Source organism: Chelon labrosus (assembly GCF_963514085.1).
Source record: "Chelon labrosus genome assembly, chromosome: 23".
In the NCBI taxonomy this organism is placed as follows: Eukaryota; Metazoa; Chordata; class Actinopteri; order Mugiliformes; family Mugilidae; genus Chelon; species Chelon labrosus.
This window is the reverse complement of record NC_140356.1, coordinates 2,379,008-2,392,982: the sequence shown is the minus strand read 5'-3', so window position 1 is coordinate 2,392,982 and position 13,975 is coordinate 2,379,008. Positions and strand designations below refer to the sequence as shown.

The 13,975-nt window shown below is 41.2% G+C and overlaps 1 protein-coding gene across 1 annotated transcript; it reads left to right on the top strand.

Annotated features, from left to right (window-relative positions):
- Positions 1 to 1,113: 1,113 nt before the first annotated feature.
- Positions 1,114 to 9,768, top strand: LOC311508426 (histidine ammonia-lyase-like; the record flags this gene model as incomplete). Its single annotated transcript, XM_084573175.1, has 20 exons — positions 1,114 to 1,354; positions 1,441 to 1,489; positions 1,860 to 1,887; positions 1,981 to 2,055; positions 2,137 to 2,209; positions 2,307 to 2,373; positions 2,494 to 2,531; positions 3,051 to 3,176; positions 4,058 to 4,197; positions 5,449 to 5,496; positions 6,012 to 6,159; positions 6,656 to 6,751; positions 6,840 to 6,898; positions 7,014 to 7,094; positions 7,900 to 7,965; positions 8,220 to 8,385; positions 9,062 to 9,196; positions 9,280 to 9,388; positions 9,505 to 9,574; positions 9,655 to 9,768. The coding sequence occupies 20 exons, from the start codon at positions 1,114 to 1,116 to the stop codon at positions 9,709 to 9,711; spliced, it is 1,872 nt and encodes a 623-aa protein (XP_084429301.1). The 3' UTR covers positions 9,712 to 9,768.
- Positions 9,769 to 13,975: the final 4,207 nt, after the last annotated feature.

Genomic DNA, 13,975 nt, shown 5'->3' with positions numbered 1-13,975 from the left:
CGATGGTTCCCCAATATCCTTCCAGTTTTTAATAATGCTTTGGACAGTTCTTAACCCAATTTTAGTAGTTTCTGTAATCTCCTTAGATGTTTTCTCTGCTTGATGCATGCCAATGATCTGTTTCAAAGGTGAAATCATGACCTCATCATGATAGTACTGTTAACAGACAAGATACACATCTTATTACAGAAATAGAATTTATTTTTTTCCCTCCTGGGGGGCTCTGAAGAACTGTTTGTGAATAATTGGTTGATATTGTAAATTTACAGCTCAATATAATAATAATAATAATACATTTTATTTAAAAGCGCTTTTCAAGCAATTTTAAAAAGGTGTGTTTTTGTCAGAGATTTGAAGGTAGGAAGGTCGGTACAGTCGCGGATGTGTTTGGGGAGAGAGTTCCAGAGGGAGGGGGCAGCTGCAGAGAAGGCTCTGTCGCCCCAGGTTCGATGCTTGGTCTTGAGTGGTGGAGTAAGGAGGTTTGCGTCACATGAACGGAGGCTGCGGGATGGATTGTGGCGACGGAGCAGGTCAGTGAGATAGGAGGGGGCCTGGTTATAGAGGGCTTTGTGTGTGAGGAGGAGGATTTTGAACTGAATACGCTGTGGAACTGGGAGCAAGTGGAGTTTCTATATAGTGGAGTTTCTAATATATTAAATAAAGGGATTTTAGAAACATGGATCCTGTCCTGAAGACTTGTCTCTCCTGTGTTGAGCCATGTATTTGTGAATGGGTTTTTATGGTTTTGTTACCCAGATATACATATCTGTACGTTCCTCACTGCACCGAACCTATGTGACTGAATCCAAAAGCAGTCTTGTAGTACAAACCACTCCATACTTAACCGCGGCCACATTAGCCGTGTCCATGTCCCCTGTTCCACTCAGAATTAAGGAATCATACCTCAACCTCAAATTAAAGATTGACAGCATGTTAGAGCACAGACAGAACTCTACAGAAGATGTTAATTAGTCAAAGAGGGACTGAGTGAGTGTTTACGTTCAGGGATAGCAGGTTTAGCAAGTCACTGTGGGAGGGCTTACCTCTCACCACACAAGGTGTCAGAGCTGCAGCCTCAAAGCCCGTGAAGTCTTTTGTGCATTTTTCTTCACCATGCGCTGCGTGTCTGTGTGTGTTCAGGGCGAATGGCTCCGGGTGCCCTGCGGAGGTGGACCCTCAGCCTCCGTCCATTCTCTGGGCTCCGAGGCCCTGAGACGCTACCATAGGGCCAAGGGGATGGAGGTTGGAGGCCGGAAGATGGAGTTCAGCATGCGGAGGTGTCGGGGTGGAGAGCTCCTCCATCCTGAGGATAGGGTTGAGGATGTTCTGGAGCAGAACGACTTTGTGCAGCTGGGTGAGATTCCAACTCATATACTTGTAAGCACAGACCACTTTGAAGTAGTTTCCAGAGAAAATAAGATTTTTTTTTTATTGTTGAAGTTTTTGCAGGTGATAACTGTGACATCTCTTCTCCACTGGAATGGGTAGAGTATCCTTCCACTGACCTCTATAGACACTGGCTTGTGGAAACCAAAACCTTGCACGGTGGATTGACACCACTGTGTAGAAAATAGAATGGAACAGAAAAATGAATGTGGGGAAAGTCATCATCTAGGGACGGTGAATATTTGTACTTAAATCTTAAATTAATGTTTCACTGGATAAATAAAAGCATTCCTGGGCATAGGATTTATCTTCTGGGTATCATGAATGTATGAAATTTCATGGCAACTCATCCAATAGTTATAAAACATTCAAACCTATTTGTTTTTCTTTGTTATTATTATTTTAGTAATTATTAAAAGATATGTTCTTATGTGTTGCTAAAATGATATACCTCCTTAACCTGATTGAAACAGGCAGACTCCATATAAAGAGCCCAAAGAGGTGGGTGTGTTACTGCTGTTTCTGCTTTCATACAGTATACTGCAGTTTAAAGAATGACGTTTGTACAGCTGACTGATTTGTTTCTGCTCGTAGTACATGTCCCTGGATGGCAACAGCCTGACCACTGCTGATCTGGTTGGCCTGGGTAAAGGTTTATACAAAATAAAGGTGAGAAGATGTCTCCTAGACAATTTCAAACATTAAACTCCAAGCAGTTCCTGTAGACATAAGTTGACTTTTTTGTTCCAGTTAACCCCTGAGGCTGAACAAAAACTCATAAAGGGCAGAGAGGTTATTGATGCTATTATCAGAGAAGACAAAGGTACGTTTATTTTTCTTTTGCATATTCTCTTATTGTTCTAAAAATTCAAAGTGTGAAAAATATCCACTATGTTTCTGGTTTTTTTTTTCACCTGCAGTTGCATATGGAGTCAACACTGGATTTGGAAAGTTTGCCCGCACGCTCATACCAAAAGAACAGCTGGTGTAAGTGAAACTGTTCTTTAGCTCCAGGTATTAACTGGCTGCTATCCAAATACGATCTAAGTCACCACACCATCTCTAGTAGAGGTTTATCATCATGCCCAAATTTACCTCCACTTGCAGGCAGCTGCAAGAGAACGTGGTTCGCTCACATTCTGCTGGTGAGTTAATGTTAACACCTCTTTAATCAGCACTCATCCGTTTCATTTGTCCATTTTTTATTACTGAGGCACTCCAGCTGTCATTGAGCGAGAACAGAGGGGTATACCCTAGACTGTGACTCATCAGAGGTCACCAGTCTATCAGGGCTAACACAGAGAAACAAACAACCATTCACACTCACATGCACACCTACAGCCAATTCAGATTCACCAGTGAACATAACGAGCATGTCTTTGGACTGTGGGAGGAAGCAAGAGCACCTGGAGAAAACCTACACCAACTTACAGAGAGCATGCTAACTCCACATGGAGGGGCCCCAGGTTCAAACCCAGAACATTCTTGCTGTGAGGCGTCAGTACTAACCACTATACACAACTGTGCCACCCTTGGTTTCAAAATGTTTTTGGAGTTAAGGCTTTTAATGAATGACAGATGCATACATGATTTTTACTATCTATTATTCATTGATAAATGTGAGCACTGCAGAGTCACCAGACAGTGTGTGATTGTATGTGAAGGAGTGGGTGCCCCGTTGAGTGTGGAGAGGACTCGCATGCTGCTGGTTCTGAGGATCAATGTCCTGGCAAAAGGCCACAGCGGCGTTTCCATGGAAACCATGGATGCTATGATCAAGGCTTTCAATGGTAAATGTTTTTTCATTTTATTTTAACCAATTGTATTTTTTTCTGTAACAATTTCCTTGAACGTTTATCCCATTCCCTTAACTTCACCCCATGTAAAGTGTTGTCTTTTCTGACACATTCGGACAAGCAAATGTGGTCCAGTTTGAAAGAGGCCTGAACACAACCACAAGAACAATTAGATTTCTAAATCACTTAGTGAACAAAAATATCAGCAGTTGTAATAGTCTTCTTTGGAAAGTGGCCTCAGAATCTAGTGTTTACCATCCGCCACCAGCATGCTTCACAGTCTTCAGTTTCTTGTGTCTTTGGTTTGTACTAAAAATGTTAACTATTGTTAAAAATACTTTTTAGAGAGGTTAACCTTTTCTGGCAATGCAGGTTCATGCTCTTTGACCCCAACAGTTAAAAAGTGTTTATCATCTTGTGATGAAATTTAGATTTCTTAAAAAACTATTTTTGCGTCAAACCGTGACAGTCTTGGACAAACTAACAGTCATTTCAAATATACTGCTTAGAATCCAGAGTACTTTTTCAGAAGGTCTTAGACAACCTCTTAGATCTGGGCTTTATGACACTACAGTTGATATATATCAGAGGTTTAAATAACACATTTTCCACCTGTCACTCCCAAAACAATTAGGGATTAAGATCGGATGACTGAGGTTTGCCTCTCCTAAATGTAAGATTGCCATTTGTTACCTTCGTCTGTTGGCCCACTTTCAAAGACACTTGAGAAATGTGTCAAAAAAGCCAACAATTTCTACATGATGTACATATTTGCTCATAGGACTTTCTTAGCTGAGTGTACCTAATGAACTAACAACTGACTGCATAATGTATATTTAAAAAGACAACAAGTTACCGTCTTTTGTGTGTTCTAGCGTCTTGTTTGTCATGGGTACCAGAGAAAGGTACTGTGGGGGCCAGTGGAGACTTGGCCCCGCTTGCCCACCTCACCCTGGGCCTGATGGGGGAGGGCAGGATGTGGTCACCGCAGAGCAGCTGGGCCAATGCTAAGGCTGTGAGTTTCTTACCAGCTCCACACTGATGGCCAAGTCATTGTACAGTGTTCTAATAAGATCTACCTTTCAATGGGTTTTAGAAATTGTTCTTTGAGATGAGAAGTTGTAACAAAGCAAGTGTGTTTGGATTTAGCAGAACTTGCTCCATACCTCATCTTAATGTGAGAAACCTGCATCGATCAGCCACAATATTAAAACCACTGACAGGTGAAGTGAGTAATATTGACAAGTGAGTAACTTTACCTAACTGACACAACGTTGGCCAACTGACGTTTGCTGAAAGATATTTTACAAGAAAAACCAACATGGCTTCATAGGGAATTTATCCATGTTGACACATGCAACTCGCCTGTTACACTAATCTAACAGTAAGAAGAGAGTTATTTAACTTCATAGTTAACTTGCTTACTGCGGTGGAGGCTAGATAAACAGCATGGCAAGGTGATGCACCCTCAAAATGCCTCTTAAGATCTGTGCTATTCTTTCCACCTAATTTGTAGCCACAGGGCTTCTTCCTGTCTTCGGTTCCAAAGCACAGTGTTTGCCTTTCAGACGAATTACAAGAGAACTGCTTCCATATCAAAGTTGGGACCATTGTTTTGATTGTCCGATATTCAAATAACATGTTATCATATCAAATAACATTCTAGTCCTGTCTCGTTACCAGAAAAAGGCACACATTTCGTCATACTTTTTGTCTCGAGATATTAGTTTTAGCTCATCAACGCCTGGTCTTAGAGCAAAAATGCCAGGCCTTTCCCATAACACCAGTTGATAGCATCTTTCTGCTGCTTGGTAAATGTCCACGCCTTTCAAACTCCACTTCCCTTGTTTGTAACACAGGCTGTTTCAGTTTTTGAAAGCTCCTCCAGACCCACCCAGAGAAGACATTATTTAAGGACCCAGCTACATGAGAGTTTTTTCACAACAAGGCAACTCAAATCAAGATTGAGTATCTGTGGGATGCACTGGAAGAAGCCTGACCCACTAACAATATTCTGTTGACAGACACCACAGGACACCCTCAGAAGGCCCATGTCCATTCTCTGATTAGTCACAACTGTTTTGGAGGCACAAGGGAGACCTACACAATATTAGGAAGGTGGTCATAATGTTATGCCTGATCGGTGTATAATGTTTTCAGAAACATAGCTAATCACAGTTTACATAAAAGTCACTTTTCTAGTGAAATGCTAAATTTCCAGATGTGACTGAAACACATCCGTCCATGTTTGGTGTCATTTTCACAGGTTCTTGAGAGCCATGGACTCAAACCGCTGAAGATGAAACCAAAGGAGGTACAAGGATTTCTCGTTACAGGAAAACTATTTTATTCAGTGATTAGTTTGACTCACCAGAGTAATAACTGATTTTGACAGGCCGTGTTGTTAAATAAAAATAGGTCATGCAGCCCCAGGTTAGTCACATTTATTTGAGAAGATGAAGGTAAATGTTTGACTTTCTGGGTAACTGAACGAGCGCTACAACTCAGCTAGAATGTTGGCTGCTGGCGACATGTGCACTCCCTATCAGTTTTTCAACTCTAGATAAAGTGGTTGAGGTAAGTTGTTTAAATCTTGTCAGATCTGAGAGCTCACATGTGTTGCCTCACACAATGTTTTTTAGAGATGCTGCTGTTGTCATAGCACTGTTATGATGTTTACATTATAGGGGTGTTATGTCATATCTGATAGGAGTTATGCAAAAATGAATCAGAGTTGTAAGTCATAGCTGTCCTTTGAAGCAAATTTAAAGACATTTAAACCTGAGTTGATCAGCGTAGATTGTTATTAGGAATGTGCTTCTCAACCAGGGGATCGCTCTGATCAATGGAACTCAGATGATGTCCTCTCTGGGAGCCGAGGCTGTGGAGAGAGCTCTGGCTGTAGCCAGACAAGCTGACGTCATCGCAGCCTTGACTCTGGAGGCCCTGAAAGGAACCACAAAGGCCTTCCATAGCGGTAACCAAGACTTTCTTATAGACCGAAGGGAAAGTCCAAATTTGACACAAATTTACTTTAGCTTTAGCTCTGAACTTTTACCCAAGGTTTGAAATTGAACGTCCTGGAATTTGAGGTAGAAAAGCAACGTTGACCATCGAGAGGCAGCACAGATAATCCCAAATAAATGCTAATGTCGTTTGGCATTTGGAGCACATGTAAGCAATCGTTTGCAAAAATGTTTATCATGACTTTACAAGGATTGATATGTCCTGTTTTGTAGATTGCTTTTCTGCTGCCGAGTGGTCAGATATGGATTACATCTGTTTTAAGTGGGGAACACAATACAAGATGGGTCAACCAAGTATCCAGATGTTGGGATAGTTTACCATAAAAAAATTATACTTTGATCAGCTTTCCCGCAGCTTTAGCCAATTCTTATTGGACATTTGAGGGATTCTGAAATGCTTTGTGGAAGAATTCAGCTGCAGTGATTGAACTAATGGTTGTGTTGTAGCTATCCATGCTGTGCGACCTCACCCCGGTCAGATGGTAGTGGCCGAGAGGCTTCGATCTCTCCTGGACTCCATTGTCTTCCCTTCTCAGATCTCAGGTTGGACCTGCAGGACAATGTGCATTATCCTGAAATCTAGTCATTTTTTAAACAGTGTTTTGATTTCCTTCTGGTTGTCTCCCTGTAGAGAGTCACAGGTCATGCAATCGTGTTCAGGATGCCTACACCCTGCGTTGCATCCCACAGGTAAAATATGCAGTCATCCAGCTTTTATTTCCATTGTTGTGCAGACTAAAACGAAAGTCATGAACTGTGTGGAGGTAGATGACTGTTAATCAGCTGTGTGCTCTCCTTGTTGTAGGTTCATGGAGTGGTGAATGACACAATCGCTTTTGTCCAGAAGGTGATCTCCACTGAGCTGAACAGTGCCACAGACAACCCTGTATCCTACAGAAAAACAACCATAATATCATCCTAGAGCGTCAGCAATGAGTCGATTAGTTGCCAAGGAACTTAATACTTAATCTTATCCATCCATCTATTTGGTTTACTTATCAGAAGTCGGATCACAGGGGCAGCAGTCTACGCAGATTTTTCCAGATATCCCTAGCAAACCTTTCCAGTTCTTCCTGGGGAGTGCAGAGGCTTGGTGATATATGTAACCCCTCGAGTTAACTCTAGGTCTATCCCTAGGTGCCCCTTACAAGTCTTCGTCTTACCCAAAATGTTTTTTAACATTTTATTCAGTGTCTGCATTCTGCTGATGCCGCACTCATCTGCCTGTCCATTTCACGCTGCATTTTATCGTCACTCATGAACAAGATCCTTGTCTTGTGATAGCAACTAGCTCAGAGGGAGCAATCCACTGTTTTTTGGCATCATCCTGGCTGATTGACACAAGCTTCAAATGGCACTAGTGTTTATCTGAGCACGAACCTAACATTAGGATGGAGTTTTTGACTGTTGGTTAAACAGAACAAGCAATGTTGGAATGTGGGGAATTCCTGTTTTTCACAGTTTTCTGTCATTTTGTTGACAAAATGATCAATCACTAAAAATTCTTGTTTGTTAAGCATATTTTGCAAAATTTGTTCAAATAAAGCTACTATTAGTTTAAATTGACAAAAAAAAAAAAAATGAAGAAACAATTCATGAGGCTTTGTACAATTGCAACAAAAATGATTTTCCAGCCGTTTAAAGCTGGTGATTCAGTTCTTGTGCTTAATAAATCCTCAACTTACTTACAGCTGGTGTTTGCAGAGATTGGAGAGACCATTTCTGGTGGAAACTTCCATGGAGAGTATCCAGCCAAGGTAAAGTCACAATGAACGGACTTAAGAGATCTGTTTATTTCCCTTCATAGTCTTTTATCACTCTGTCCTCTCTTGCTTAATGGATGGCGTTCGGGTTAAATACACAAAGGACCAACAGTTAAATGCTCGTAAATTTTGTCTTTATCTGGGAACATTATACTGGCAGCAAGTGTAATGTCACTAAATGACTCATTGGAAGAGGCTGCCAATTCAGCTTTGCCTTTGAACATGGGCTATTGGCTGTGCTGTCACAGGTCCTGGACTACCTGGCCATAGGTGTGCACGAGCTGGCCAGCATAAGCGAAAGGAGGATCGAGAGGCTGGTGAACCCGGCCCTCAGTGAACTTCCTGCCTTCCTCGTCAAAGAAGGAGGCTTGAACTCTGGCTTCATGATCGCACACTGCACCGCCGCTGCCCTAGGTGTGTCTATTTGTCATCCTGTTGGCTTGCATGCAAAAGCAAGACAAAAGAACTGGTCATTAACATAACTGCAGACATTTCCCAAAAAGAAATCACATTTCTGTACACAACACACACTTGACATTTTTTTTTATAGATTTTTGTACCTGTCCGACTGTTTCTTTTTACAGCAAATACACTTAAATTCACAGACTCAAATCACATTGCACAGATATTAAGCATTTATTCTTTCATTTGTTTTCTTGGTTGTTTGTAGATTGCATTTTTTACAACACAGCTGACAGATTTCTGGACATTGGAGTGTGCTTCAACCTGTAAATATTAAACTCGTTTTACGTACAGTTTGTGTGCTGTTCTGCAATAGCTGAATGGCATGCAGCTAGAGAATTATTTACTGTAGTGACGTCAGGGTTGCACAGAGGGCCTCACAGTGAGAAAGTTCCTGCAGTTTGCATGTTCTCCCTGAGCCTGAGTGGGTTTTATCTGGGTGCTCTGCCTTCCTCCCACATTCCAAAAGACATGCTTGTCATGTTCATGTGTGATTCTAAATTGGAGTGGATGTGATAGTTGTCTCTGTGTTAGCCCCGTCATAGACTAGTAGTCTCATAAAGTGCCCTTGGATGACTTAGGTTTGGCAGTGTATAAATAAAATTGAATTGAATCAAAATCCCTGCAGTGTCAGAGAGTAAGGCTCTGTGCCACCCATCATCCGTTGACTCCCTGTCCACCAGTGCAGCGACGGAGGACCATGTGTCTATGGGAGGCTGGGCTGCTCGCAAATCCCTGAGAGTGGTGGAGCACGTGGAACAAGGTGACACATGTTAGTTTACAGAAACCACATACTCACAGATGAACAGTAGGCCTATGTTAACCTGGGGCTTTGACTGTTTGTAGTGCTGGCCATTGAGCTGCTGGCTGCCTGTCAGGCTCTGGAGTTCCTGCGTCCTCTGAAGACCACCACTCCTCTGGAGAAGGTCCACGAGCTGCTGCGCTCTGTGGTCAGGTCAGACACGCCTCAGAACTTATGATGAAAACCTAGCAGTTTTTACTTTTAAGCCTAAATGATCTTGTCTGGCCTGAGTACTGTGAACGTGTCTTAACTCCACCTTGTCTGTCCAGTCCCTGGGACAGAGACCGCATCATGAGCCCTGACATCGAAGCTGCCCATGCACTCGTCAAACAGCAAAAGGTCAGTCCCTAAAACTGAAGTACCACTCCAACAGTTCAGTGTCATCTTGTGGTGAGTTCATTGTTTGGGTTCTTCTTCAGGTCTGGTGGACGGTTCAACCCTACATGGATGAATACAGGAAGAAGCTGCAAACATGAACCTAGGAATGCTAGACTGGAAAGCTGCAGCTAGACTTATACTGATCACAAAATGACACCAACTGCAGTTGTTAAATGAATTGATAAAAACATTTTTTTTTAAATCACTTTTGTATGATAAATTTATCATTAGTAAATCATTAAAGGGTCCTGCTCAAGGCACCTTTCTGTTAAAGGAGAGTTTTTCTTGCCTCCATTACCTTGGTGCATGCTCAGGGGTTTTCACTTCAGTTTTTGTTTTTGTTTGTTTTTTTTGGTTTGTTTGTGATGTTGTGTAAATAAAACTAAACTGAAATTGAATCACGTGTCCTTGGACATAGAGTCACTGTACCATCTTTCCAAAATAGCAGTTTTAGGGCTTTAATTACAACGCTGTCTGACTGGGCACGTCAACGTATTGAGCCAAATGATATGGTTTAGGTCATTCTGTCTCATAGCAATAATCTGCATTTGTGCCTGAATCTATGGTGATATAGCTAGATAATGATTAGTACTACTAGTTGAACCTGCAGCGCTTCATTCTTCTGTATTTTGCAAATATACCACCGGAATTCACAAATGCAGCAGCATCAATTTAAACGTTATCACCCCAAAAATGACTGCATGCAACATGTGGAGCATGTACTTACTGTGAGAGTCATTAACGAACACAGTCAGTGACACAGCTATGTCATCTTGTGGCTAAAGTTATAATTACAGTTTCTCTCAACACCAGTCAGTGAACCGGCCCCTGTAGATTTATTTTGGCTCAAGCCAGAGCGGTCGTGATGACTGAACTTTTCATAATACAACTTAATGAAGGAGAGTAAATGCAAACGATCAAAAGTAGACCAGTCTAACATTATGACCTTATGATCCTATCGTGTAGGTCTCCCTTGTGCCTCCAAAACAGTTGCGACTCATCAGAGAATGGACATGGACCTTCAGAGGGTGTCCTGTGGTGTCTGGTAACAGAATGTTGTTAGTGGGGGCCTTTGGGTCCTATGGGTTGAGGGGAGGGGCCTCTGTGGATCATCCCACAGATACTTGATCAGTTTGGGGTTTTGTGAATTTGGAGGCCAGGTCAACACCTTGTGCTGTTCTTTTTTTGTGTTGTTCCTAAACTGTTTTTGTGTTTGTGTCTGTTTCAGGTTGCATCCTCCTCGGGATGGCTGCAGGATGACACAGGCACACACACAAAAACGCCACCCTGAGTGTCTCCCAGAGCCTGGCACTGGTATGTGTCCAAACCCCCTAGATCCCAAACTGATCAAGTATCTGATCAAGACTTACACAATATTAGGAAGGTGGTCATAATGTCCTTAAAACGGATACTGTATTTTCAACATTTCAAGCTTAAAAGAGAAGATCAATATGTAGGAATCATGCAAAGAATGGATTTGTAAATAAAAACCTTTCTTCCCATCCCACTGAAAAAAACTCTCAGTTCAATGAAAAACTATTTTTGATCAGCATGTTAACTGAAATCATGTGGATATATATCATGATGCACAGTTTTCTTCTGGTTTTGTGTGTTTCTTTCCACATGTCTTATTTCATGTTTGATGCATTTAGGTGAAATGCTGGCAGGTACATGAGGATGAAAAGTAACTCATTTATCAACTCACTCCTGGACAATGAAACATGCACAAAACTAAAGGTAACTGTGACATCATCCTCAGAATGTTCTGTTGTGCTCTGTTGTCACACAAACACGATTCTGCATCATTTTCGCATCGACCTTTGGAGAGGTGAGTCTACTCTGAGACTCTGAGAAAACTCTTGTTTACTTTATATATTTTGTCTTTAATAGAACTGTTTTCAACTGGCTAAACCCTACATTTATTTGCATTAGAGCTTGCTTACATGTGACTTACTTTTTCTCACAAGTTGCGATCTAAATAAAACTGAGCTAATATGTGAATCTTTGAATGTAAACGGAGGATGCTAATTCACTTCTTGGCCTGTACAACATTATTTTCGTTTGTAAATGTTGCTTATCTTGTCATCTATGCTACATTTCCACAAACAGACTGTTTTTATAGCGTTTTTTTACACTACAACCAAATTATGTTGACTGAAAGACTTGTTGTCTTCACTTGTGATCCTTTGCAGTTTATGTTATAGATGTCTTCAACAATATTGGTTATTTAATTATGTTTTAATTAAATATAGCACCTGGTGCTCTTCTCATGTGCATTAGTTTATTAAACAATCCATTTTCCTGTATAATCTTACCTTATCTTATTTGAAATACCTTTCTCACCAGTTACATTCCAAATAACATTAAGCTAGTATGTGAATCTTTGAAAGTAAACACAGGATGCTAATTCATTTTTTTGGCCTGTACAACATTATTTTCATTTGTAAATGTTGCTTTTCTTGTTATCTATGTTACATTTCCATAAAACAGACTGATTTTATAGCAGTTTTTTACACTACAACCAAATTATGTTGACTGAAAGGTTTGCAGTCTCTGAACTTGTGATCCTCTGCAGTTTATGTTATAGATGTGTTCTACAGTAATGATTATTTAGTCAGGTTTTAATTAAATATTGCCCCTGGTGTTATTCTGATGTTCATTAGTTTAATAAATAATGTGAAATACCTTTCTCACCAGTTACATTCCAAATAACATTAGGCTAATATGTGAATTTTTGAAAGTAAACAGAGGATGCTAATTCACTTTTGGTCCCGTACAACATCATTTTCATTTGTAAAAATGTGTTGGCTGCTTTTTTTTAAAAAATTTTTTATTACACTACAAACAAATGTTGACTGGAAGGTTTGCAGTCTCTGAACTTGTGATCCTAGTTTATTTTATAGTATTTAATGATGTTTTTATTAAATATGGCCCCTGGAGTTCTTCCTCTGTGCATTAGTTTGTTAGTCAATCCGTTTTCTTGTCATGTCACAGTTTAGTTTTAATTTGGTATTGTCCCAAAGTGGGACATTTCGTCTCAGTGGATGTTCAGGATTATTTCCTATCCTAATTGACATATATATATTTTACAACACACGTAATATGTCAGCTACAGTTGTACAAATTGAGTATCATCTTTGAAATGAAACTGGTAGAAATATTTGGTAGACCAGCTTTTATTCTAAAAGGCTCTTTTTCTTGTTGATTGACAAGTTAGAAGGACTTGCTTAGTGTGCTGATTGCCAGTGAAATGACTGCTGTGTGTCTGTGTTTGCAGTTACTCAACACTGGAAGAGAATGGAGAGCATTGGACAAGAACCCGAAAAACAACCTTGGCACGGGCAAAGGGGTGAGAGCCCTTTGACCCCTGAAGACAGCAGCCACCCCACATTGTGGGAGGAGCACGGATGGAGGGGTGAGAGCCCTTCATCTCGTGAAGACACCAGCCCTTTCCCGAGCTCGGAGGAGACTGGATCGAGCAGGGATAGCCCGACTTCTTTTGTGTCTGTCACCCCTTTGGCGAGCTGTGAGGACCTTAGATGGAGTAGTTACAGCCTCTCCTCTAGTGAAGACACTAGCTCTGAGGAACTCGGGGCTGAAGACAGCAGAAGTCCGGAGCAGGAGGACCGAGAACAGGAGGAGAAGGAACAGCAGTCTGAAATCCAAGAGCTGGAAATCGATGAGCCACAAAGCCAGCCGACGTGTGTTGTCACAGAACGGCAAAGACAACAAGAACTGAAGGACAAAGACAAGCTGGACAAGTGGGAAAAAAGACAACAGGAGAAGGAGCAGAAGAGACAAGAGAACTTTGACAAGAAGGAGAGAGAAAAACTGCAAAAGAGGGAGAGGAGAAGAGAGAAAAGAGAGGAGAAGGAGCTGCACAGGCGAGAGAAGCGTGTGAGAGAAACACAGATTAGGAAGGAGAAGATGCTGAAAAAAATGGAGAAGAAGGAGAAGAAAAGACAGGAGAAGGAGGAGAAGGAACAAAAAAAGAGGGAGGAGGAGGACACAAAGCGTCAAGAGAAAGAAAGAGAGCAGGCGAGAAGGAGACAAGAACAAGGAGACAATGTTGGCCTTCTCCACAGAGTCTGCACTTGGCTGGTCAGGTTCTGTAGGAGCACCGAGATCAGCTCGCATCAAAGTAAGAAATTCCTTCATACAGGGAGTCATAGACACACAGTCACTTGTAATTGCTTATAAAGACACGATTTGAATACTTGGTAAAACTCTTAACTAAGATTTGTAAAATATTGATTTGTTCTGTGTCTTTAATAAGTTTAATTGTCACCTTCCACTGGCTGAGACATCATTGTCTGTGTTACAACAACAGTCACCCGTGTATCCATACTTAGCCTTTTTTCA